The sequence below is a fragment of the Prunus avium genome, chromosome 3 (assembly GCF_965620075.1).
Source record: "Prunus avium chromosome 3, drPruAviu1.hap1.1, whole genome shotgun sequence".
NCBI classification, from domain to species: Eukaryota; Viridiplantae; Streptophyta; class Magnoliopsida; order Rosales; family Rosaceae; genus Prunus; species Prunus avium.
Genome location: NC_142286.1, coordinates 816,223 through 840,510, shown reverse-complemented (window position 1 = coordinate 840,510; position 24,288 = coordinate 816,223). Strand labels below are relative to the sequence as shown.

General features: G+C 38.0%; 2 protein-coding genes and 1 pseudogene across 3 annotated transcripts; 2 read left to right on the top strand and 1 right to left on the bottom strand.

Annotated features, from left to right (window-relative positions):
• The first annotated feature begins 4,462 nt into the window (after positions 1 to 4,462).
• LOC110755732 (2-methylpropanoate--CoA ligase CCL4 pseudogene) lies at positions 4,463 to 6,405 on the top strand (annotated as a pseudogene).
• A 3,069-nt stretch (positions 6,406 to 9,474) lies between these two features.
• LOC110755725 (Protein kinase superfamily protein) lies at positions 9,475 to 15,267 on the bottom strand. Its single transcript, XM_021956973.2, has 8 exons — positions 14,919 to 15,267; positions 13,954 to 14,367; positions 12,500 to 12,871; positions 11,948 to 12,157; positions 11,063 to 11,440; positions 10,630 to 10,873; positions 10,400 to 10,547; positions 9,475 to 10,175 (listed from the first exon to the last, which is right to left on the bottom strand). The coding sequence occupies exons 1-8, from the start codon at positions 14,935 to 14,937 to the stop codon at positions 9,798 to 9,800; spliced, it is 2,163 nt and encodes a 720-aa protein (XP_021812665.1). The 5' UTR covers positions 14,938 to 15,267; the 3' UTR covers positions 9,475 to 9,797.
• A 3,891-nt stretch (positions 15,268 to 19,158) lies between these two features.
• On the top strand, positions 19,159 to 24,087 carry LOC110755729 (P-loop containing nucleoside triphosphate hydrolases superfamily protein). Of its 2 annotated transcripts, XR_015834629.1 has the most exons (6): positions 19,159 to 19,986; positions 20,211 to 21,439; positions 22,577 to 22,616; positions 22,770 to 23,193; positions 23,294 to 23,438; positions 23,826 to 24,087. XR_015834629.1 is itself a non-coding variant. In XM_088250939.1 (5 exons), exons 1-5 carry the CDS (start codon positions 19,371 to 19,373, stop codon positions 23,343 to 23,345), a joined length of 2,361 nt encoding a protein of 786 aa, XP_088107065.1. In that variant the 5' UTR covers positions 19,159 to 19,370; the 3' UTR covers positions 23,346 to 23,659. The 2 variants fall into 2 exon arrangements, 1 of the variants encoding a protein (XP_088107065.1); XM_088250939.1 differs by lacking the exon at positions 23,826 to 24,087 and having other exon boundaries at positions 23,294 to 23,659.
• Positions 24,088 to 24,288: the final 201 nt, after the last annotated feature.

Below are 24,288 nucleotides of genomic sequence, written 5' to 3'. Positions count from 1 at the left end.
ATATTGAATTTGTTGATGTATATTGATTTGGTTGATTAGGATTTGGATGTTGAATTTGTTGATGGATATTGATTTGGTTGATTAGGATTTGGATGTTGAATTTGTTGAATCTTTGAATCTTTGGTGAATTAATAGGTTGAATATTCGATTGGTTCATTTCTGAGTTTTGTCATTTTGAATACCGAAATGGTACCATACCATACCGATACCGATTCGGTACGGTATGGTACGGTACCAACTTTGGCAAACCATAATCCCATACCGAACCATACCGGTTTTAATTTCCGGTATCGGTAGCGGTACGAGCCCAATACCGTACCGTACCGAACCGTGCCCACCCCTACTTCCACACATGGTTAGGGGATGACTAAAGAATTCTTATGCCTACCACTCCAATGTCATACCCATTTCTTTTAGTTATTTTATTTTATTTTATGAGCACTTTTGGCAAATACATATATATTTTTTTGTCTGATCATATACATATATATAGGCTAATATAAATTCTTTTGTGCCCTTCTCAATCGTGGGCCCCAAGTGGTGGCCCTGATTGCCCTGACCAAGGGCTGGCTCTAAAGCTAACTAATTTAATCAAACAGCTAACCAATTTCATCCAACGATTAAGAGATAAGGCCTCACATAAAGACCATATATAAGACCACCACTATAGAATTCTTGATATGTCTCTCAGACTCTAGGCTTAGCAGGTTAGCAACCCTACTTAGGGCACCTCCAACGCTTAGGTTCAGCTCGGGCAAAAGGCAGCACCAGGCCCCAAAACCCCCTCCAGCGTGCAAGGTTTAGCCTAGGCAAAGGGTGGGACCCACCGGCTCGGGCAAGCCCACGGGCAAATTCATCCTGCGTTGTTGCTTACGCAAAATGACACAATGCTGACGTCATCAACCAAAAAAAAAAAACCAAAAATTCCAGATTTTTATTTTATTTTATAAATATCTAGCCATATTATTTATTTCCCACACCAAAAACTCTATACAAATTCATCTCCTCATATCTCATGTGAATAGTAATTGCACTTGCCCTTGCCATTTGGGGTGAAAACAAAAAAGGCAACATATGCCACTATTCACATGAATAGTGACAAACCTTACCTTACATTTACCTTGCCCTTGCCCTTGCCCTTCGGGGTGGAGTTGCTCTTAGGTCCTAAAAATTGTAGCCCATCTCATACTCAATGTTTGTTGATCGGGTTGTTCTACTTCAGGAGATTAAGAAAGATTGACATAATTTGTGCATTTACATGGCACAACTTTATTTAATTAATTTTTTTAAAGTAAAATAAGGTTTTTTTTTGAAGAAAATATATTAAGGATAATGATTTTCCCACTCATCTTTTATCCACCCACACTCCTTTTTGTTTAGAAAAAGGGAGTGTAAGTGGATAAAAAGGAAGTGGGAAAATCAGTCCCCTATATTAAAAAGAACAAACATGTATCTGAACCAATTCATGCGTAATCTAATTTAATGTCTTCCTTTCCATGTGTAACGTACTGGCTTGCTTGACATGTCTTTGTTTTTGGTAAAACTTTGCTTCACCTGAGTCTTTGAGTAATGCGTGCCATGTGTTTGTTAGATTGTTTGTCTAGCTACAACAACGGATATAAATTATAATAGTACAAAATCTTTTTCTTTATAATAGTAAATAATGGAGTTTACGTTTAAATGTTGACAAGAGCTTCAAAGAGGGAAAAATGATCGAACTAAGAAAGGTGATAAAAATAAATAAATAAATAAATAAAGGAGGGAGAAACATGGCTAGTGGTGCAAAAAAAACTTTCTTATAACGGGGATAACATTGTTTTGCTATTTTCGGCCAATAACACAACGACACGTGAAAAAATTATACCACCTGTCATTATGTTATTGGCCGAGAATAGCAAAAAGTGTTATATCTATTGCATGAGAGTGTTTCTCTCCAGTGGCGGAGCCAAGAATTTATGTGTTGAGTGGCCACCAAACAAGACATTAAAAAATTTCAATTTTCCAACCTTAACAATGTTTGGAAAAATAAAAGGCAAAAAACAATTGTTTATTCAATTAGGTATCAAAATAACACTAATCGTTCTTTCATATCCCGAAAACCATCTATAATTGAGTCAATACTAAACTTTTCTGCAATTTCCCTTTCGATGTACATAATCAAAGAGTCAGTGAGAAATTTTCACTCATATAAACATACACAAATATATTCTCATAAAAAATAAATAAACAAGGGGAAAAAAAACTATGACTATGTAAAGTTCTCTAACTTGGAATTAAAAAAATTGAAGTAGGAGGTTGGAGAGCAAACAACCAAATTCAATTAATACCTTTTGATGTGTACGGATGCTTCAAACTAAGTTTATGTTGCTTCATATAGAAACAAAAGTTAAAATCCCAATCCTTTTCTATTTCCTATTTGATAAAGCAGATTTTTTGAAACATTATTTGATTGGAAGTTTTTATTTTTTATTAATATATTGGTGGGCTCTAAAATCACCCTTCTATTTTGTGAAGAAATCACTTAGTCTTTTACTTGTAAAGAGAAACACATCTTTTCTTCATTGTGAGGGGGCCACAAACAATCATTATTATATATACTTCCTACACCCATACGAAGCAAAGACCAAATTATGTCAAAATTTTAGAGGGCCCAGGCCTCTTCAGGCCTTAACAATCCTCAGCCCCCCTGTTTCTGTCGGCACAGGATGATTTCTGTTTCCTTTTTGTTTTGGTCTCGCTTTCTCTCATATAAACAGTGTGGCAAACAAAATATATCATTTAAACAGAATTCAATGGTTCATGGAGGAAGGATTGCTTAGAGAAGAGTAAAGAGGTAAAAAAGATATCCAGCTCCTACTGATACTTGTAAGTGGTCGAAGTTGATTCACAGAACATGCAAGTGATCGAAGTTATACACACATTGTTTTGGTTATTTGACAGGATGTAATTATACAGAAAAAAGCTTTTATCTTCGTTGAAATTATAGAATGTATATCAGAATTTACTGGAAAATGTTGAGATTCTCAACTCTGGGTTTCGTTCTTGGACAGAATTTACCAATTTGTCTGTTTCTCATCTTGTCTTCATCAATCTTCACTATCATAATCCAATATTTTGAAATTTCTCATTATTTGTCAATTTGCATATTGAGAAAGACAGCTCCATCAACTATGCATTGATATTGATTAAGAGAAACGATGCTTGACAATAAGAACAAAAAAATTTGGTGGAAGATGATCCTACATGATTTTTGTACATAATATTTGAATTTATATTCGATTGTGGGTGGATTTATATTCGATTTGAGTATGATTGATTGTGGGGGGTATGATCTCTTGGGTTAAATTTATTTATTTTTCTCCATGTCTCTGTTTTTAGTTTCTGCTTGTAGCATTATATTTCTTTATTTTTCAGTAGATGAAATTTTATACAGGTTTTGCATTACAATTTTGGAAACTGCATTACAGTTTTGCTAATTACAATTGGATTTTTGCTCTTTCCTTGGCCTTCAACCTCACCAATTTGAAGAGTATATGCTACCCATATGAGGAATTGGGTGGGCAAGAGAAGAGTAGAACTACCCAAGAGCAAGGCAACTCAAAATTGGACACTACCCAATATGAAGCTCTTCTCAAAATTGATATCTACATTATATTTTTGTTGCAGTTTCTGTTTTTATTTGCAGTTTTTGTGTGAATATGTGTTGAAATGATTTTTTTTTTTTTTAAATCGTTGATTGTTTATATAAATATTACAAAATTAAGTTTGGTGTAGTGGTTTGTGAGTGAGCTTCCTCCTTTGAGGGTCAAGGTTCGAGTTCATTCAATTGCACAAAATCTTTTTTTTAAAGGTGAATAAAGGGCAACGGAGTTGGTCCCCTGCATAAGGTGGTAGGCCGGCAGGGGAAGTCCGGCGGTGGTGGTGACAGGTGGCCGGTGGCGGTTGGTTGGATGTGGATATGTGGCATAGTATGCTTGCCTTAGAAAGAGTGGCATTGTGTGTAATTTTGATATTTTTGAATGATATTTTTGTAAAATTAGGAACTGTATTTGGTCTTTGGCCTTATACTAATTAAATGAAATTGTATTTCTATTTTCCAAATTAGTAAATTATATTGTGTTTTATAAAAAATTACAACACTCTTGATGAATCTTCTTGCTTTATGTTTTTTTTCTAACAACAACCATGTTTTTGTTGTATTAATATTTTTTTGTTTAACAAACCATGCCTTCGTTCTGTTTTTATTTTTCCTTTTTGGCGTTTAACGAACATTTTTTTTTAATTACACGTGTTTTGGTCCCCAGTGGTCCATGTTTACCACCCTAATTTATTTTCTTAAAATATTCACAAGCCGGCCCCACGTACCAGCTTGGGCCTTGACCCCACCTCCATTAAATGAAAGACCGTACTAACTCCTAAAGCCTGAATCCTAACAAAGCTTCAGCTTTTTGTGTACTTAAACCAATGCACCTCCCTCTCCTTCGACCACTCTCACCACCTCTTCATCCTCTCTCTCTCTCTCTCTCTCTCTCTCTCTCTCTCCATTTCAAACACCTCCAAAAAATGGACCAGTTGAAGCCAAGCCCTGTAAATCTCTGCCCTCTCACTCCCCTCACTCTCCTCGAAAGAGCGGCGGTTGTCAACGGCGACTGCCCATCCATCATCTACACCGCCACCACTACTACCACCACCTACACTTGGTCCCAAACTCACCGTCGATGCCTCCAGCTGGCCTCCTCCATCTCCTCCCTCGTCAAGCGCTCCCAGGTGGTCTCCGTGGTGTCCCCCAACACCCCAGCCATGTACGAGCTTCACTTTGCAGTCCCCATGTCCGGGGCCATCCTCAACAACATCAACATCCGCCTCGACGCCCACAACATCTCCATCATCCTGCGCCACAGCGAATCAAAGCTCATCTTCGTCGACCACCTCTCCGTCTCTCTCATCCTCCAAGCACTCTCTCTCTTCCCGCCTCACCTCCCAAAACCGCTTCTCATCCTCATCACCGATGATGAGCACCGCTCAACACCAATCCCAGCCGTTGATAATAATTACTTCCTTGACACTTACGAGAATCTAGTGAGGAAAGGGAATCCGTCGTTCGAGTGGGTCCGGCCGGCTAGCGAGTGGGCCCCGATGGTTTTAAACTACACCTCCGGAACGACGTCGTCTCCGAAAGGCGTCGTGCACAGCCACAGAGGCTTGTACATCGTCACCTTGGTTTCCATCATAGACTGGTCTGTACCCGAACACTGCGTGTACCTGTGGACCCTACCGATGTTCCACTCAAACGGTTGGGCGTACCCGTGGGCCATGGCCGCAGTGGGTGGAACCAACATTTGCCTCCGCAAGTTCGACGCTCCCAAAATCTACAGCTCAATCCGAGCCCATAACGTCACTCACATGTGCGCCGCGCCGGTCGTGCTCAACATGCTCGTCAACCACCCGATATCCGACCCGCTCCCGCACCCGGTTCACATCCTCACCGGTGGAGCCCCTCCGCCGGCGAGCGTCCTGCTTCGGGCCGAGTCAATCGGGTTCTTGGTTTGCCACGGGTACGGGTTGACGGAAACGGGTGGGGTGGTCGTGTCATGTGCTTGGAAACCGGAGTGGAATAAATACCCGGTGACGGAAAAAGCGAAGCTGAAAGCGAGACAAGGGGTGAGGACGATTGGGATGACGGAGGTGGACGTGGTGGATCCGGATTCGGGTTCTCCAGTGAAGCGAGACGGGTCGGAGATTGGGGAGATTGTGTTCAAAGGCGGGTGCGTGATGCTGGGGTATTTCAAAGACCCGGGGAGTACAGCAAACTGTTTGAAGAAAAACGGGTGGTTTTATACGGGTGACGTGGGCGTGATGCATCCCGATGGCTATTTGGAAATTAAGGACAGATCCAAGGACGTTATTATAACCGGGGGCGAGAATCTGAGCAGCGTGGAGGTTGAGTCCGTGCTCTACGCGAATCCGGCGGTGAACGAAGCGGCGGTGGTGGCGAAGCCTGACGAGTTCTGGGGGGAGACGCCGTGCGCGTTTGTGAGCTTGAAGACTGACGTCAGCCCTAAGCCGACGGAGAAGGAGATCATGGAGTATTGCAGGGCAAATCTGCCGCACTACATGGTGCCCAAAACGGTGGTGTTTAAGGACGAGCTCCCGAAGACTTCGACTGGGAAGATTCAGAAGTTTGTGCTCAGAGAGATTGCCAAGGAGATTCAGTCGTCGTCGTCGTTGAGGACGACAAGTCGTATGTGAGAGAGAGAGAGAAAAAAAAAGTCGCAGAATAAACAGTGAAGAGTGACGTGGATTGGAGTCGGGTGGGGCGAGTTCGGTGTTTGTTTATAAAGTTGACTAATTACAATTATTAGCGTGATAATTATGCTTAACGAGATTCTCAGATTCCCGCGTAAATATATTGTGCACGGCCAGCAAATTATTCATTTGGAAGAGAACTGCATTAATCATATGCTTTTTTTAATAGATAAATAAATAAAACACCATATGGTTTTGATACACATTTTCCTATTAGGAAGGATCAAAATTCAAAAGTGACATGGGTTGTTGTCCTTGTCATTTAAGATAAAATAATTAACATTGTTAAATCCGTCTCATTATTGATGTTGATTTATTTGATTTTGGTAATTTATCCCTTGTCATGCATCTTGCAAATAAACCTATGTTGCAAATTCATTGATCCGAAGATTCTTGGGAGATGAAAGCCTTATTCTACGACACCAACTAATATTTAACTTGGAAATTTCAAGGCAACTAAGAGAAGATAGTTGATCCGATTCGCTCTCATTCTTTATCTTTCTTCGTATTCTCATTACTTGTAAGTAAACAAGTCATCACTACGATTGGTTTGCGGAATAGGCCTATCTCATGGAAGAGTTTCTCAAAAGTTTGGAATAATGTGAGCAATAAATTTGTCAAAAACTACGGATATAATTTCTTATTTGCATAAATCATTCACTTTCATTTGCGATTGCGCGCATTAACAACACAACAATTAAGCATACTTCTTCTGGATAGAATTAGAGATAGTGGCTTACGTGTACTGCAAAAAAGCCATGTTTGTTCAAGGTAGAGTTGATTACAAAGAAGAGGATATTTTTCAGCACTAGCATCGCAATCGCATGCTGCATGCAAAGAAAAGCCATTTCGGTGGATAACTGAGACACGTGAACATGTCATGTCTTTTTCTGGAAAAACTATCACGTCCTCGTGTTTGCTTTGAATACCTTGCTTTCCTGCCAAAATGGACTGCTCCTCCTCCGACCTTGCAAAGGCCTCTGGATTAGGCCTATAGTTTTGTGACGCTAGAACAATCATTGATTAATAATTGTGATAATTATTGTAATTGCAAAATTCTTATATACTCTCTAACGAGACATTTTTAGTTTGTGATCTTGGTTCAACTAAAATATCCCAAAACGACCTTGCAAGGTTCTAGACGCTTCAAAACGCACTTGTCTTTTCGTTTGTGTCATCATGCGTCCCAGGACACTAACTCAAAACATTTCTTAAATTATATTATATTATGATCTCTCCTTTAATAATTGTAGTGTCAATTCACGTGTTCATGTATATACTCGTTCAGATCCACAATGAATTATTATTATTATTATTAAACATGTGCATTATTAGAATAGTGTATCTAATAATTACGGTGATTTATTGTGGATCACTGAACGTGATTTATTTGGTCTTATTTTAAAAAGTCTTGTTACTAATAATTAGGATTCGTTTGTGAGTAATAAGACATTCCTTAATCTACTTTTCCTACATAATATTGTTTCACATATCTCGTAAAATTATTTATTAAAATTCTAAATTATGACAAAATAAAGACAGTCATCATCTCCTTCTTCTAATGCATAGACTGGTCCATGATAGAATATATATATATCGTTTTCAAAAGTAGCAACTCACATGTTTTATACAGCACAGGTTGTCTTGAAGCAATTAATAAGTGCCCAGTTGTTCATCAAATAAGCTAAAGACAGATTCACGTGCATGGATAACAATTCATTATATTAAGCTATAGAATAACATGCATGAGTTACAAGACCGACAACTTCGACATGAAGTGATCACTTCCAAAACTACCAGCTGGGATCTCCATACCAACTTACTTCCACATTTGTTTTCTTCTATAATTCATACCCTACACAATTAACTCTTTTTTATCTGTTACTGCGCCTCTAAATAAGTCATCTTGTGACCTTTCCTTCTTCTTTAGAGATACTTTTATTTTTAATTTTTTGAAAAAACTGAGGATAATCAAGGTGCAATTATGTGACATGACTTTCAATTCAACCTCTCCTCTCTTTAGGCTTGTAACAAGATTGAATTCGGATGAGATTAGCCTTAATCCAAGTCCAAATCTATTTATAATCAGATTTAGATTCAACTGATCAATCCACATCGGATTTGAATTAAAAAATATTATTCATATAATATATATAAAAGAAAGTCATTATCAATCAAATTACTCTTAACAAGTCAAATTAATATTCATGTAATTAACAATAGACTTGTTGACTTTTTAGAATACCAAAATTTTAGTAAATCATTATATATAAATGATTATGGTGTATTTAATCTTCTTTCATTAATTACTACATATTTTCTACATTCACACACAGTCACTAGCGGACCCAATAATTTTTTAGTGGAGGTGCAATTTTGAAAGGCTAAAAACTCTTTGTAGATTGAACATCTAAGGCTTCACTTAGATTGACCTTAAGTCTCTTCATGCATTCATATCATAAATGAAAAATTATTTTATGTAAAAATATTGACTAAGTATGAAAAATGGTTTTTCGGAATAATCATTTTCTCAAGATAATTTTTAGTGGCTTTTATTTCTTACCCATCAAATAAGAAAACTTGATTTTATGGGATTTTAGTATAAGTATATATTAACTTAATGAGCCATCATTTTTAGCCTAAATCGTATTTTGCACTATAACCGATTTTTCATATTTTGATTTTCTAGTATTTTTATTTGAATCCAAATGGGGGGTACTTTCTGCATCTCCTTGCGCCTTAATAGGTCCACCACTACTCACAGTGTTTGTTAGCTCACTATATGATCAACTTAAATAAGTTAAACCCATCATGCAATGCATTTCCTTTCAAATTTTTATGATAAACTGATAGATAATTGACTAAATAAACATCCTCCAAAGTTTCAATAAAATTTCCAAGTTTTTCTTACAATTTATGTGGTTTTTATTCAATTTTTATTGATATCAATAATATTTCGATATTTCCATCAAAATTTCCGTATTTTTGGACTACCGATATTTCCGATACCATCAATATTTTAGACCTTGGTAGTAGCCCCTGTTAAGAGCATCGGTAGAACTTGCCCTAAAAACCGGCTCGTCAAGGAGGCATGCTCAAGGGCTCTTAAACCAATCTAGGATGCTATTTTTCCAACGTGGGATCTTGCGTCGTAAGTAACACATTGAATTTGAAAGACATGGAAAATGGATATATAGATACGAAACACTTAAAACCCCAATTTCATGAAACAAGCTTACAAGACATATACAAAATTTCATCCACCGTGCGGAGAACCACTGCCTATGGAGAAAACTGAACAGTGGTTCCCCCACATAAAGGACTACAAAAAGACACTCATCCTCCCCCAAACAAGAATCACAATTACAAAACCTACCTATTACCTAAAAAAATCAACCTGTATATACCCTGCTCACAAGGGGACTGCTCCTACATTGCTATACCGGACGGTCAACTATGCTTTGAACAGAATGTCGACTTCTGTTACGCAATCATCGTCCTTCGTGAAGATCTTCAGAGAAAACTGCTGCCCGAGACACATTGTCATTATCTAAGGCACTTAGACCAGAGTAAGGACCAGACGAGAACATTGAAGATGACACATCGGACTCGAAGGTAGTCGATGACTGCCTGTGATTGGGTCTGGCAGTGGAAGAGGTCAACATGGAATCCTGATATTCGGCGATTCGTTGCACCATCTTCAGTGACTGTACCACTTCACCCATTGTAGGGCGTTGGCTTGCCTCAGGAGCAACACAAGCTGCTGCAATCGTGCAAACTCGTACAAAATCTTCCGTTGGGTACTTTCCTTCAAGACTAGGATCTGCGAGCTCATCCAGCCTATCCTTGTCCCTAAGAATTGGCCTTGCCTGGAAGATAGAAAACCCAATGTCTCACTCTCCCATCCAAAATAATAATGGCAAAAGACCTATTGAATATCACTTTATGCTTCAAAGGAAGGAACAAATATACCACTAGTTTTTTTCTTTTTCTTTCTTTCCTAAGAATATTAAACTTGTTACTTTTTATCCTTTTCAATAGAAATGGTCAATTTAAAAACAGAAGAATGAGGGGCTGTATGAATAATACTAACCCAGGTGACAAGATTCTCCTGCCCGGATGGCTGTGACATATCTACAGGCTTTCTACCAGTGAGTAATTCAAGAAGGACAACCCCATAGCTGTAAACATCACTTTTAACAAGTAGGTGTCCAGTCATGGCGTACTCTGGAGCTACGTACCTGTAAAATTAAATAATTACATCTAAGTGCCATTCCAAATGATAGAATTGACAAGCTAAGTATGGTAGAAATTGAGACCAACCCGAATGTTCCCATCACACGAGTAGAAAGATAATTTGCTCTGCCTTCAGGTGCCTGTTTAGCCAGGCCAAAATCAGCAACTTTAGCATGAAAGTTGTTCTCTAGCAATATATTGGATGCTTTAAAATCTCTGTGGATAACGCACGGTTGTGAGTCCTCATGCAGGTAAGCAAGTCCTCTGGCAGCATCAAGTGCAATCTTCATTCGGGTGTCCCAATCTAAAGGACAATTTACTCCCAGGGGTCCTGAGATGGGAGGAGAGAGAGAGAGAGAGAGAGAGAGAGAGAGAGCATTGTCAGCAATGCATATCAAGAAGAAAAAGTATGATTAAGATATAACATGTTTTCTATTTTGAAACGCTACACCCAGTAATAATTAAATAAATTTAGTGAAACAGTTAACTTTAGATGGCATTATGTGATTCAAGAAATTACCATGAAGCCAGGCCTCCAAGCTTCCATTTGGCACAAGCTCATAGCAAAGTAAATTTTGTGAGGAGTCACGACTGCTATAGTAACCCACAAGTTTCACCAGATTACGATGATGCAGCCTGCTAAGCATCTCAACCTCAACCAAGAACTCCTTATCCCCCTGTTGCCCTCCATTAGTAAGTCTTTTAATTGCTACAGCTGTACCATCACTTAAGACGCCCTTGAACACCTTGCCAAAACCACCCTCTCCGAGTATGCTTGCAGGTTCAAAGTTGTTTGTTGCTTGTTTAAGTTCTTCAAATGCCAGAAACCGAGTGCTGCTTGGGTGGGGTAGAGATCCTACTGCTGGAACTGTTTCGACGCTTCTCTGCTTTTCTGGGGCTGAAAAAGTCCACAAAAAAAGAGGAGGAAAAAAAGGCACGAAATAAGCAACTTGAACAGAAAATCTAAACTACTAATACAGAAAAGTCAAACTCAAATCTATTTCAAGTTTCTGCTTTGGTGTTTCATGCAACTCTTTTCATCAGATCTTCAAATTTTTTCTGCAGCTGGTTAACTGGATTTAGATAATTGAAAATGCAACTAGTTAAAAAACTTTAAGCATATTTATACACAGACATACACCATTTGTTCACATTGTCAGGCATGATTTACATTTACATTTATTGCTTTTTTAGTAACGAGATAGGAATATCCTCTGGATAACAATATCTTCATGACTGCAAACTCTGAAAGTGTAATTAAAGGTTTAGCAGTAGTAAAGGTTGGTCCACACAATGGTTCGTAGCAGTAGTAAGTTATGACCAGGATAATACCCAAAGATTACGGATACCATTGAAACCAGAAGAAAACAGGAAAATGTATGAATCTGAAAATGGAACCACATACCTGTTTCTATATTAGATTCTTTAGTCTTCTCTTGACGGAATGTGCATAAACAAAGTATGAGCACAGCTATAATGGAAATTAACAGTATTCCGGCACCAATACCAATAATAAGACTCAAATTTGAATGTTTCCCTTTACTTGAAGCAGTTAAGGACGTATGAGTCGGTGACGGTTTTGGTGGGGCTTTAACTGGTGATGTAGCAACAGGAGCTTTAAAAAAAAAAAACCACAAGAGCATGTTAATATTCTGATTCATATAATAGAGTTGACCTCTTTGAAGCAACTAACTAGGCCAAAGCACACAACATCTTCAGTAGGGCAAATTATTACTCTACACAGCCAAAATAATCTATAGTAGGGTAAAAGCAAACACACAGATACATTAATGCAGAGATTACCTATTTCGAAGTTTTTTGTCTGGATTAGAAGAATGAAGCTATATCTATTTAGAACTTGAAACATTACAGTTGTCTCACCATAAAGATTACCACCATATTGCAAACGAACACAGTATAGAAGATTATATAAACATTGGGGATATGTCAGAATTACCTTGAGAAGTAGGTGGAGGCTTAAACCAAGTTATATTGAGGAGTTTGTAATCGCCCACTAATGCGGGGTCTAAATTAACCTTGTGCATGACAAGAGAAGAGTTTATTGCAGATGCATCACTTGCTGAGAAACTGACCCCTGGATATGGAGTAATATCCATTGAAATATTTAACCTTGATAAGCTGAGTACATAAAAGTTAATCAGCTCTATTTGAGAAACTTTCAAACCAAGCTGGTAAGCTAATTCTTGAAGAAAAAGATTCCGATTAGGATTCTGTGAAACATTTAAGAGGAGGAGGTCGAGCTTAATGGGATAAACACAGTGGCAACCCCGACTTTCGCGTCTCAATACCATGTCTGGTTTGCAACAGTCTGGAAGGAATGAAAAAAAAAAACCTTTGTCAGCAACAGAGTTAGGTCTCAGCACAATTACATTGTGCTGAATAAATAAGAATTGAGTAGTTAATATGTTTTTAATATGAAATTAGGTAGGAAGCTTAGTAATTCATCACTTGTCAATAACTTCAACATATAAATATTTGGCTTTTTTATGGGAACCGGGAACTATTAAAAAAAAACGTATATAATAAAATGAAATACGGATAAAAAGTCTGTCAAGAAAACACAGCAACCAGTGCTTAAAAGGAAAATTTACTTCAACGCTTAGACAAAGAGGCCCAAAGAGAGACTAGAAATTTGACTCTTGGAAACCACCTCGTCCATCCTCTTGTCAAATATTATCTTGTTCCTTTCTATCCAAATAGTCAAAATAGAAGCCAAAACTGCACATCTTCAAAGAGTAACAGCCTTCTTCTTTGCCCCATACCAAATAAGTTATCAGTAAAAAAAGTGGCAATTTCATAGTTTCTTGGCTAAACCCCGCACAATTCACGAACACTTGCAACAATCTACTGCACAAACTTGCAAGAATCCCTTTTGGTGAATAGTGAAAGAGATCCCCCTTAAGAAGGGTTTTGTGTGTGTATATATTGATTTATTTATTCATATGGTTCTAAAAAGGGACCTCTCTTTCTAAGAAAAGAAACAGACAGCATACGTGATCCAGTAACCCAACTTGATAATCTGACCATTCTTTAAGGCCTCGTTTAAGGATCATCCTAACAGAAAAATAAGCCAAACTAGAAACCATTTAGTCATCTTTACAGTGATTAGAAAAAAGAGACGAACTAAAACCATCATGATGCTAATGAAACGTCTACTAGATTTTTTATTTGGCTTTTTTTTTTTTCGTTTATAAGGATGACCATTGAAGGGAGATATAAAAAATGAAAACGTCTAAGTGACTTTCTTTTCTTATGAGAAGGACTAAAATAGTGAAGATTAGACCTAATAGTGATTATCTTACTTCTTTTATGATATAGCAGTCATCTGAAATTATTGAATTCATAAAAAAAGGGGGGGAAATAAATAACACAGTTCGGAGTGTAACTTACTGGAAATGGAAGGAGTGAGCGGAGGCTGTGCTAAACCCGAAGGGATTGTACCAGCACTCGACTGTGCTGGGGCAATATTCTGAAAGCCAGCAAGGGGAGGTGCCAAGCCACTCCTCTTCATTGCTGGCCTTGACAATAGAGAAGTTGCAGGGGGATGACCAGCAGTTATTAAGGGACCATAAAAAGGAGGGTGTGCAGGTGATAGTGCAACTGGCGCAGCACGTGGTAAGAAATGTTTTTGCCAGTGTCTATGGGACACTGGCAAATCGGCTGGCAGGGGAAGATTTGGCATATCAGGTGCTGCCCATGGTGCACCCATGGGAGATATAGATGGTGCTGCATCGATGATAGATATCACATAACAAAACAAAAGCAAGTATTTCATCGACAACCATCGGACCTTCTTCAATATTCCTGCATTGTTGATTCAAAATTAGCGTTCAATTCACCCATAAAAAACTACTCACACTCACAGAAGCTCTCATGATAAGAAAAGCTCTAAACTTGTTACCTAATTTCCAGCTAGATTGGCTCCAGAACAAACACATTAAAACAGCCATAATCTGACATCTAATGCAAGTTTTACAAAGAATGGTTCACATGGTTGCAGGGACCCAAGAAAACAAAAACATCACTCACTTTGTGAGCCCTAATCGAATGTCTTCATAAAGGGACAAAACACATAATTATTATTTCTCCTCTTTTTCCGTACTTTTTTCTGCATCCAAACAAAGGGTTACTATGCAACCGGAGCACCTCGCTGCCACTCAATTCATAACCAGAAAAACGCAAAATAGCTCCTTTAATTAATAAGCTTACTCACTAAAAAAAGTTGTTGGAATTATGGATAGAAAAATCAGCAAAAAATAAAAAAGTATAAGCTTTAAATCGATTACACAACTAAGTCCTCACTTTAAGAACAATGAACAACGAAATTAGAATTAGAGGTGGGGATGGGAGCGAACCTGTGAGCTCAGACATCATCGACGCCGTCGATTACTGGGTAACGCTTCAGATCTGAAATAAACAGCGAGATCACGACCGTCAATTAGCGCAGACTTGAACAGGAAGCAACAACTATGAGCTGAGACCGCTGCTAACAGAGCTCAAACGAGGATCAACGGCGGAGACATGGTCGTGAAAATCCGAGCTCGGAATAGTGAACTCACAGTCGAAATCACCATGGCCGAGTTCAATCGTTGGAACGGAGTGAGCTGAATTCATAAGTTGGGTCCCGTTTTCCGAGAGAAAAAGAGAGAGAGAGAGAAGTTTGTGACTGTTGGTGGAGGTATCGTTGAGTTCACTCTGTTATCAGTGCTTTTTGCTTTTTATTTTTTATTTTTTTAATCGTTTGGTTTGTGGGGAGGCGCACAGGCTCTTTTTCTTTGCTAACGTGCGCGGTTAACGGACATAACAACAGACAAATTAACGGTAAAAAAAGGGACTTTTGGCTTGTCTCCTCCTAGCAGGAAGCGGGTTACAATATTGTATGGTAGCAGAGCACGGCTATGAATGGTGTTTCTTTCTGTGTTGTGTGTATATATTTAAGAGACCTTGAGATTAAAGCTCTATTATACTAACAGAGCGATTAAGGAGCCTCCTCATCTCACAATTCGAGTATTTTCCAACCCCAATTTAAGTGGTCAAACTCTTTGACTAATGGAGCGATTCAATGACTGTTTTCAAGTATGCTTGGACGAAGATGTACATCATCAACGTCTCCATAAACAAGTGTACTTGGAAACAGTCACTAAAGTGGTTGAGAAGGGATTTAGGAGGATGCTTTAAACACTTGAAATGCAAACATTTGGTGGTGAGACATCGATTACAAGCAAATAATATTACGAGTCAATACCAATTAGATATTGAGGCCAACTCGTATGATCAAGTACTTCAAGATGCTGCTCTTGTGGCTGGTAATGTATGGCCACCACCATGGGTATACTTGTCGCAGGTTGCAACTCCGGAGGATGATGCATATTTGGAACTACTTAATATTGATGCTAAATCATATGTTGTAATTGTCATATATGTAAATTGGCATTCCCTAGCCTAAGCTTAGGGCCCGTTCGGTAACGTTTTCGGAGAATGTTTTCTTAGAATATTTTCAGAGAATGAAAACAAGAAAACGAATTTGCATTTTCAAGAAATGAAAATGCGTTTGGTAAATTAATTAGAAAACATCTTCAGAAAACAAAAACAATGAAAATGTGTCTGGTAGTACAATTTGAAATAATAAATGTAAGTTATTTTTATGAAAACGTTTCCCATGAGAATGAAAACAACTTTTTTCTGTTTTCTACAAGTACACATGAACTTGTTTTCATTTTATGAAAACATTCTCAGTGTTTTCTGTTTTTGGGCCACCAAACGTGTTTTTGCCTTATTTTTGTTTTTTGAAAATGAAAACAACCCCTTAAAACGTTACCGAACGAGCCCTTATTTTCTATGTAAGCACTAGAATGTTTTAGATTTAGTCAGGAGTGAGGTTATGAAGTTGGCAAAACAAGAGAAATGCAAATGGAAGATTGAAGTTGCCCATATTCAACCGTTCATCATCAAACAAGGCTTCATATGAATTTAGGTGAGGTAAGTTAGACTTAGATACCATTTATGCATTTCTAGGTGGTTAGTATCATTTAGAATAAGCATAAAATGTTTTTACATTGCATTCATGCATTCACAAGTGTTTTGGTTTTGACGAAATCAGGTTTACATTACATTTATGTTGATTTTTGTTCTCTGCCGCTCGAGCGTGTAAATTTTCTGTCTCTCATACTTGAGCAAAAACATGGGACTTCAATTTTCATGTTTTTATTTTCACGTGTTTCTTCTAGGAATCTTTGTCCTAATTATATTGGGTCTTTTTACATCTTCTGTTATTATTTGAAAGGATTTTAAATTTTAATGTTTTATTTTCTGTTTTAATTTTGGTTGTTTTCTTTTATTTATTATGGGAGTTACAAATTGCTTAATTTTCAGTTTTTATTTTCTATTCATTGCACCAACTTTTCTGGTTAAATGTGTATGGAGGTTACGAGTTTTGGATGCCTATAAAAGGCCACTCCTCCTTCACATTTCAATACACCACAATCAGATTTCTCTATTCTCATACTTTCATATATTCCCTACTTTCTATATTATTTTTGGGCAACGGTTCTGTGGCTTGGAAATCTCTATCCGACTGTGAACGTGCTCATAGCGGACCTTAAGCCTGCGTATTGGGGTCGTATCTTGGAGTCTTGTAGACCGTCATTACCTGCACGTAGGGAGGCTACAAAGGCTTTAGGACAGCATCTTTGACGTGCTTTCACTATACCAGGCTTGCTTTCTTAATCTTAACTTTTATTTATTTATTTGTTTGTCTCTTTATTTTACTTTACTATTTAAGCTATATATATATATTATTTATATCTAAGTATTTGAATAAGAATTTTATAGAAAAAGAAAAAACCACCTTTTTTTTAATAACATCTTCCTAGTCTTAACCTAAACAAGTTTTAAGTAATATAAATACCTTGTTTTAGTAGACATAGAATTAACAACTCACATATTCTAAAATTGGCCTTGTGCATAAAACCCTTGTTTTGATTGAGTTAATTTTTATGAACTCTTGAGATTTTCCATATCTTTTCGAGAGTTCACTGAGCATAACATCGTTAGATTGATTAGATTGTTCCTTGTGAATATAATCAACATAGCACCCATATCATATTATTCTCTTTATTGGAGTGTTCGTGTCTTGGTGGTGATTGACAATCGTGGAGGTTCGTGCCGCTATCAAAGTAGTAGCAAGAGTGTGAGTTGGTTGCCAGGGTGAATAGGCTTTTATCAATTTTAAGTTCAATTTTATATGCTTTAGTTAATCTCACTGGTTATGGACGACCAAAAGAGGAGGCCCCTCCAGTTGTTATAAATATGAGTTTTGATAATGAGCAGTGGCGGACCTATTAAGGCGCAATAAGGTGCTTTCATTTATTCTTATATTACTCCATTTACTTAAGTTTACAATGTAAATAAGGAAGTACCCCCATTTGGATTCAAATAAAAATACTAGAAAATCAAATAACCAAAAAATCAAAATATGAAAAATCGGTTTTAGTGCAAAATACGATTTATGCTAAAAATGATGGCTCATTAAGTAAATATATACTTCATACTAAAATCCCATAAAATTAGGTTTTCTTATTTGATGTGTAAGGAATAAAAGCCGCCAAAAATTATCTTGAGAAAATGATTATTCCGAAAAATCATTTTTCATACTTAGTCAATATTGCACCTCCGCTAAAAAAATTATGGGTCCGCCAGTGATAATGAGGATGATCATCCTGAACATGTGTTGCCTCCTATACCTGTTGTAAAAACACCTCTGCATTTAGTTTGCTTTTTATAAACTAATTGTTGTAATGACTAATTAGAGATTGTTGATAGCCCAAAATTGGACATAACTTAGGGTGATATGTATTTGATGGATGATATGTGAATCGGCAACGCTCTTTAGCAGGTGTGTGTAAGCATGCAAAAAACATAGATGTAAGTAGTTCACTTGAATGTGCTACGTTCAAATAGAAATGCTCTCACTATAATAATAGTTGTTTACATTGTACAAGAGGTTGGTCCTAAAAATAAGGGGAAGAAGAGAGAGGATCATTTTAAAGTGAAGAGTGACTTCCTTTTATAGGTGAGGGAGTGCCCTTACTTCTTACAATATGTCGATGTGGAACTACGTACATTGTCTCTAGTAGACTACAACTGAAAAATGGAAACAAATTCGGAGGACTACCACTGAAATAAGGTAATGATTTCGGTGGGATTTACATAGTAAGTTAAGCAATGGGGTTCATGAGGGCAATTTAGAAAGAAAAATGGGGTGTAGTGAGTAATTTAAAATTTTACTAAAATTCAGTGGGGTGTAAAGAGAATGTGGGGTGCAAACAGCAAATTTTGGGGTGCCAATAAAATCACCATTTCAAATAAAATAACACTTACACCATTGAATGATAACCATTGCAATAATTTTACAAATTGGTGTAATTGTTATTTTATTTGAAAAAAAAATTAATGGATAATTTTACCTAAAGAAATTGGGCCTGGCCCAGGCTAAGAAAAGAAAGCCCAATAACGTAACGAATCCCAAAAGAAAAGATATCCGATACAAAAATGTCGATCAGGACCCAATGAGCACCCGACCCGGAACCATCTAGCCCGATCCCAAATCTTAGTTGATAGTCGGCGACCGTTGGCCCCCTCCGGCTTACTTCTCGTTAAACCCGCTCTTCCTATCTCGTCAGAGCTGAAACCCCCAACCAATTCCAAACCCTAGACCTAGGGTTTATCCTTTACAAGCTCTCTCTCTCACACACACATACCAATTTAGGGTTTTCTTCACTGCAACAAAACCTTACAAATTTTCAAAGATGTCGAAGAGAAAATTCGGATTCGAAGGCTTTGGCATAAACAAGCAATCGACTTTCAACTTCGAGCGGTCCCAGCAAGCGCCTCAGCGACTCTACGTGCCTCCTTCGTCGCGCGGACAAAGCCACGATAACTACGAAGACACCGACCTTGACAACATTGATTACGACGATAACGATGGTTCCAAGGACCCTGGCAATAACAACAATCACGACGAAGGTGGTGGTGGCGGCGAAAATGATGAAATTGACCCTCTTGACGCTTTCATGGAGAGCATTCACGAGGAGGTAAGGTCGGCGCCGCCGCCGAAGCCGAAAGAGAAGGCTGAGAAGTACAAGGACGATGAGGAGGATGATCCTATGGAGAGTTTTTTGAGGGCCAAGAAGGACGTGACTCTGACGCTGGCCTCCGATGCGTTACACGCTGGATACGACTCCGACGAGGAGGTCTATGCGGCTGCGAAGGCGGTCGATGCGGGGATGTTGGAGTACGATTCGGATGATAATCCCATTGTTCTGGACAAGAGGAAAATTGAGCCGATTGCCGCTCTCGATCATAGTTCGATCGACTACGAGCCCTTTAATAAGGATTTTTACGAGGAGAAAGAGTCAATTTCAGGTAAATTCCAATCAAGCGACTGAGAAGTTTGTTTCTTTTTTAATATTTCAATTAGTTGGTCTGAATTTAGTAGAAATGTACTTAAAATATTTTAAATTTGAATGACAATGAAAATATTTGATTGGTAGAAGTTCTTAAGTAGAAATTTGAATTGGAAGGATGGTTTATGGGCAGATTTTCCATAATGAAGACTTATTAACTCATGTTTTGTTTTCCTTATTTAGGGATGAGCGAGGAGGATGTTGCTGAGTACAAGAAGAGCTTGGCCATCCGTGCGTCGGGTTTTGATGTACCCAGACCACTTAAGACATTTGAAGAGTGTGGATTTTCTTCACAGCTCATGAGTGCAATAAAGAAACAAGATTATGAAAAGCCTACACCTATACAGTGCCAAGCTCTACCCATAGTTCTTTCTGGGAGAGATATCATCGGTATTGCAAAAACTGGTTCTGGAAAGACTGCCGCCTTTGTCCTTCCTATGATAGTCCACATTATGGATCAGCCGGAACTTCAGAAAGAAGAGGGTCCTATTGGAGTGATATGTGCACCTACTAGAGAACTGGCGCACCAAATATACTTAGAGGCCAAGAAATTTGCCAAATCACATGGGATACGTGTCTCTGCTGTATACGGTGGAATGTCTAAGCTTGATCAATTTAAAGAACTTAAGGCAGGATGTGAGATAGTTGTTGCTACTCCTGGGAGATTGATAGACATGCTTAAAATGAAGGCACTGACGATGCTAAGAGCAACTTACCTAGTACTTGATGAGGCTGATCGGATGTTTGACCTTGGGTTTGAGCCTCAAATTAGGTCTATTGTTGGTCAGATTCGGCCAGACCGACAGACATTGCTCTTTTCTGCGACAATGCCCCGTAAAGTTGAAAAGTTGGCCAGGGAGATTCTCTCTGATCCAATAAGAGTTACAGTGGGTGAGGTGGGAATGGCCAATGAGGATATCACTCAGGTTGTTCATGTAATTCCTTCTGATGCTGAGAAGTTGCCCTGGCTTCTTGAGAAGTTACCTGGAATGATCGATGAGGGTGATGTTTTAGTATTTGCTTCAAAAAAAGCTGCAGTGGATGAGATCGAATCACAGCTTTCCCAGAAAGGTTTTAAAGTCACAGCTCTGCATGGTGACAAGGACCAGGCATCTCGGATGGATATTTTGCAAAAATTTAAATCTGGCATTTACCATGTTCTTATTGCAACTGATGTTGCTGCTCGTGGTCTTGACATCAAGTCAATTAAGTCAGTTGTGAACTTTGATATTGCAAAAGACATGGACATGCACGTCCATCGAATTGGTAGAACAGGTCGTGCTGGTGATAAAGATGGGACTGCATACACTCTTATAACTCAGAAAGAGGCACGGTTTGCTGGTGAATTGGTTAATAGCTTGGTTGCTGCTGGTCAGAATGTCTCCACGGAGCTCATGGACCTTGCAATGAAGGTAATTTCGTAGTACTATTAACATATTGTAATGGCTTATATATTCAGTTTATGCATGCATCCGCCTATGTTAGTTTCTTTTAGTTTTAGAGCTGGTGGCTATAACCAGTTTTGCAATCCTAATAATGCATTATGTTCTGAGTCCAGGTAAATACAAGTTATTAGATATAGACATGTTCTCTTTTAATGCAATATCTAGATAAGTACATCTGCAAGTGTCTGTCTCATAAATAAACTATATTTATGTGCACTCCATTATATAGGTGCATAGGTTGGTCCTGATTAGTAGTGCACTTTGAGATTTGATGAACTGTTTAGTCGTTCAAGACCACATTTTGAAAAGCTTTAGTATGTCGTTGGAATTACAGGGCTGTATGGATCGTTGGTTTAATATTGTCAAGATTACCCGTTGCTGAAAAAGTGCCTAGTTTTGATAGTTAGACGGTTTGTAGTGCTCCCATCTTGACTTGTAAACCAGTTCTACATTACAAAGAGTTCTTGGGGTGTATGCGTGGATTGAAGAATAGAGATTAATTGAAAGCTCAAGCTTAGTCCTATCTAGAGAATATTTTAGGGACTTATTATGTAGTGGGGTGTTAGCGTAGTGCTGTGTTTTATGTTAAAGCGGATTATGCAGGCCCCTTTAAAATAAGAAGCGAGTGTTAACAAATGCAGGAGAGAGTCCTATTTAAGGCTGTACCTCCTAGGCTCGTGTAGAAACTAGCCGTTAGTATATTATCACATATTATTAGACATTAATGCACCAGTTATCATATGGTTCCACATGCACTAATATTACGTAGTTTTACATTTCAAGAGCCATTGATGCAGAATGTCCTCAGTTCTGGCCGTAGGATTTTAATGTTTGTTTTCTACCTGTCCTGTAGCTGTGTTTCGTATCTGTCGTACACTACAATACTATTCATGCTGTTTGTTTGTTTGTTTTTTTTGTGTGTGTGAGTAATATCAGTTTCTATCTCCGATGTGTATGTGCATCTCTATGTTTTATTGAGGGTGGCATTGTCTCCTGTGTGGAACTTCTGATACTCTCCCTTACTATGTTTCTTGTATTATCGTAGATGTTAGTATGAGATCTTACATGCTCTATTTTAATGGGATTTACCCTGTAATTTATCAGGATGGCAGATTCAGGTCTAAACGTGATTCAAGAAAAGGAGGTATAAATTTTGATCATATTATAGCTGCTATTTCTTTAGATGCTTTTGCAAGATAAGGATACTCACTTTTACTGGGTTCTTGTAGGGGGCCCATTACATATTATATTAGCCTTTTCTATCATTTCAAATGATTATAGTGTATGGGTTCTGCAGGTGGAAAGAAGGGTAGAGGGAGGGGCGGTGGTGGTGGTGGCGGAGGCGGCGGCAGCGGCGGCGGTCGAGGTGTGCGTGGGGTGGATTATGGTCTGGGTATTGGATATAATTCGGAATCCAATAATTCTTCATCTCATACTCCTACTAGTCGATCTGCTGCAGTAACTTCTCTGAGGACAGGAATGATGTCTCAGTTCAAGACCAAGTTTGTTGCTGCTGCATCAAACTCTCCAAGTCAGGGTTCAGGTAACAGCTCTAGTGTTCCCCAGAGACCAGCATTAAGAGGATTTGTATCGGGTGGCTCCATTGGTGGGGACATATATAGAACTCCGGCAACGAATACAGTTACTCCTGCTCCTACATCAGTCGTAAACATATCTTCTCAGAACTCTGGAGAAAATGCAAGTCAGAAGCCTTCTGAAAGGTTAATACGATGTTCTGGTTTACACTTCAGTTAGAGTTGTCCATGTTTGCACGTATTTAATTGTGGTGCTGATCAGGTTCATTTGTTGTCTCTATTGCAGTTCTAGAGATAAACCTAGAGAACGTCGGAGGCGCTCTGGTTGGGACTGTTAGTCATACAGTTGAAGAACACCACTCTCACATAAATGAGAACTCTTGTTTTTGTTGTAGATCAAGTCCTGATATGCCTGTATTATGTTGATCTTGGTAAGTTCTATTTTTATTTTTTATTTTTGGTTACTAAAGGTGTATGCTTGTACTTTTTACTTCACTCAGAAATTGGCTTCTGCAGCTAGATCAATCAATTTAGTCAATTTCTCATTGTGTTTTTAAGTTAAAAAAGATAATTTAGTGAACTGGATTGACTTGCTGCACAAATAGTGGATGATCTTTTATGCATGTACCACTTATGGTAAAATAGTTTGACAGATTCTTTTGTGTGTGCCCCATTCTTTTATTTCATGTGTATTGGTTTGCAGCAAACCTTGCTTTGTATTGGACTGTACATCCACTTCTTGATTTCAAATAAAATGGCCTCAATTAGACTCTCTGCAAGACTAGTCATGCCTCTATTTCTTTTTCATGCTGTTGCAGATCAAGGAAATTACTTGTCCCAAAATTAAATGTTAAAAAAGGAAAGGAAAGAGTGCTGCAGATGAAGTGCTTTATACAAACGGTATCTCATGTGTGCCCAATGTTCTATTTTTTTTTTAAATTTTTAAATAGAGAGGTTGTTGAGTAGGAAGATGCAGAGTACATATGATTTGTTTTTCTGTACAACCCTAATGTTAGCAATTTAGTTGTTTTGTAAATTAATTTGCTTATCTATATATATATATATTTTTTTTTTTCAGAATTCATGTTTATATACAAGTTGGTTATCCCAAAATAGAAATACTAAAATTAGCAAATTGGTTTTAAACCATAAACTTTAAATGGTTTAAAACCTCGAATGAATTTAAGCCTTCAATTACTAACGGTTTATCTGTATTTGTTTAAGGACACAAATCACGACTGGTTGTAACATTATAATCATTTTTGAAAAGATCCTCATGAG

Coding starts and splice junctions, on each gene's coding strand:
- LOC110755725 (XM_021956973.2), bottom strand. Junction 11,441..11,947: donor AGAATCTAATATAGAAACAG/GTATGTGGTTCC, acceptor GGACTTTTTCAG/CCCCAGAAAAGCAGAGAAGC. Junction 10,874..11,062: donor CTTGGAGGCCTGGCTTCATG/GTAATTTCTTGA, acceptor CTCCCATCTCAG/GACCCCTGGGAGTAAATTGT.
- LOC110755729 (XM_088250939.1), top strand. CDS start 19,371: ATGTCGAAGAGAAAATTCGGATTCGAAGGCTTTGGCATAAACAAGCAA. Junction 19,987..20,210: donor GGAGAAAGAGTCAATTTCAG/GTAAATTCCAAT, acceptor TTCCTTATTTAG/GGATGAGCGAGGAGGATGTT. Junction 22,617..22,769: donor ACGTGATTCAAGAAAAGGAG/GTATAAATTTTG, acceptor TGGGTTCTGCAG/GTGGAAAGAAGGGTAGAGGG.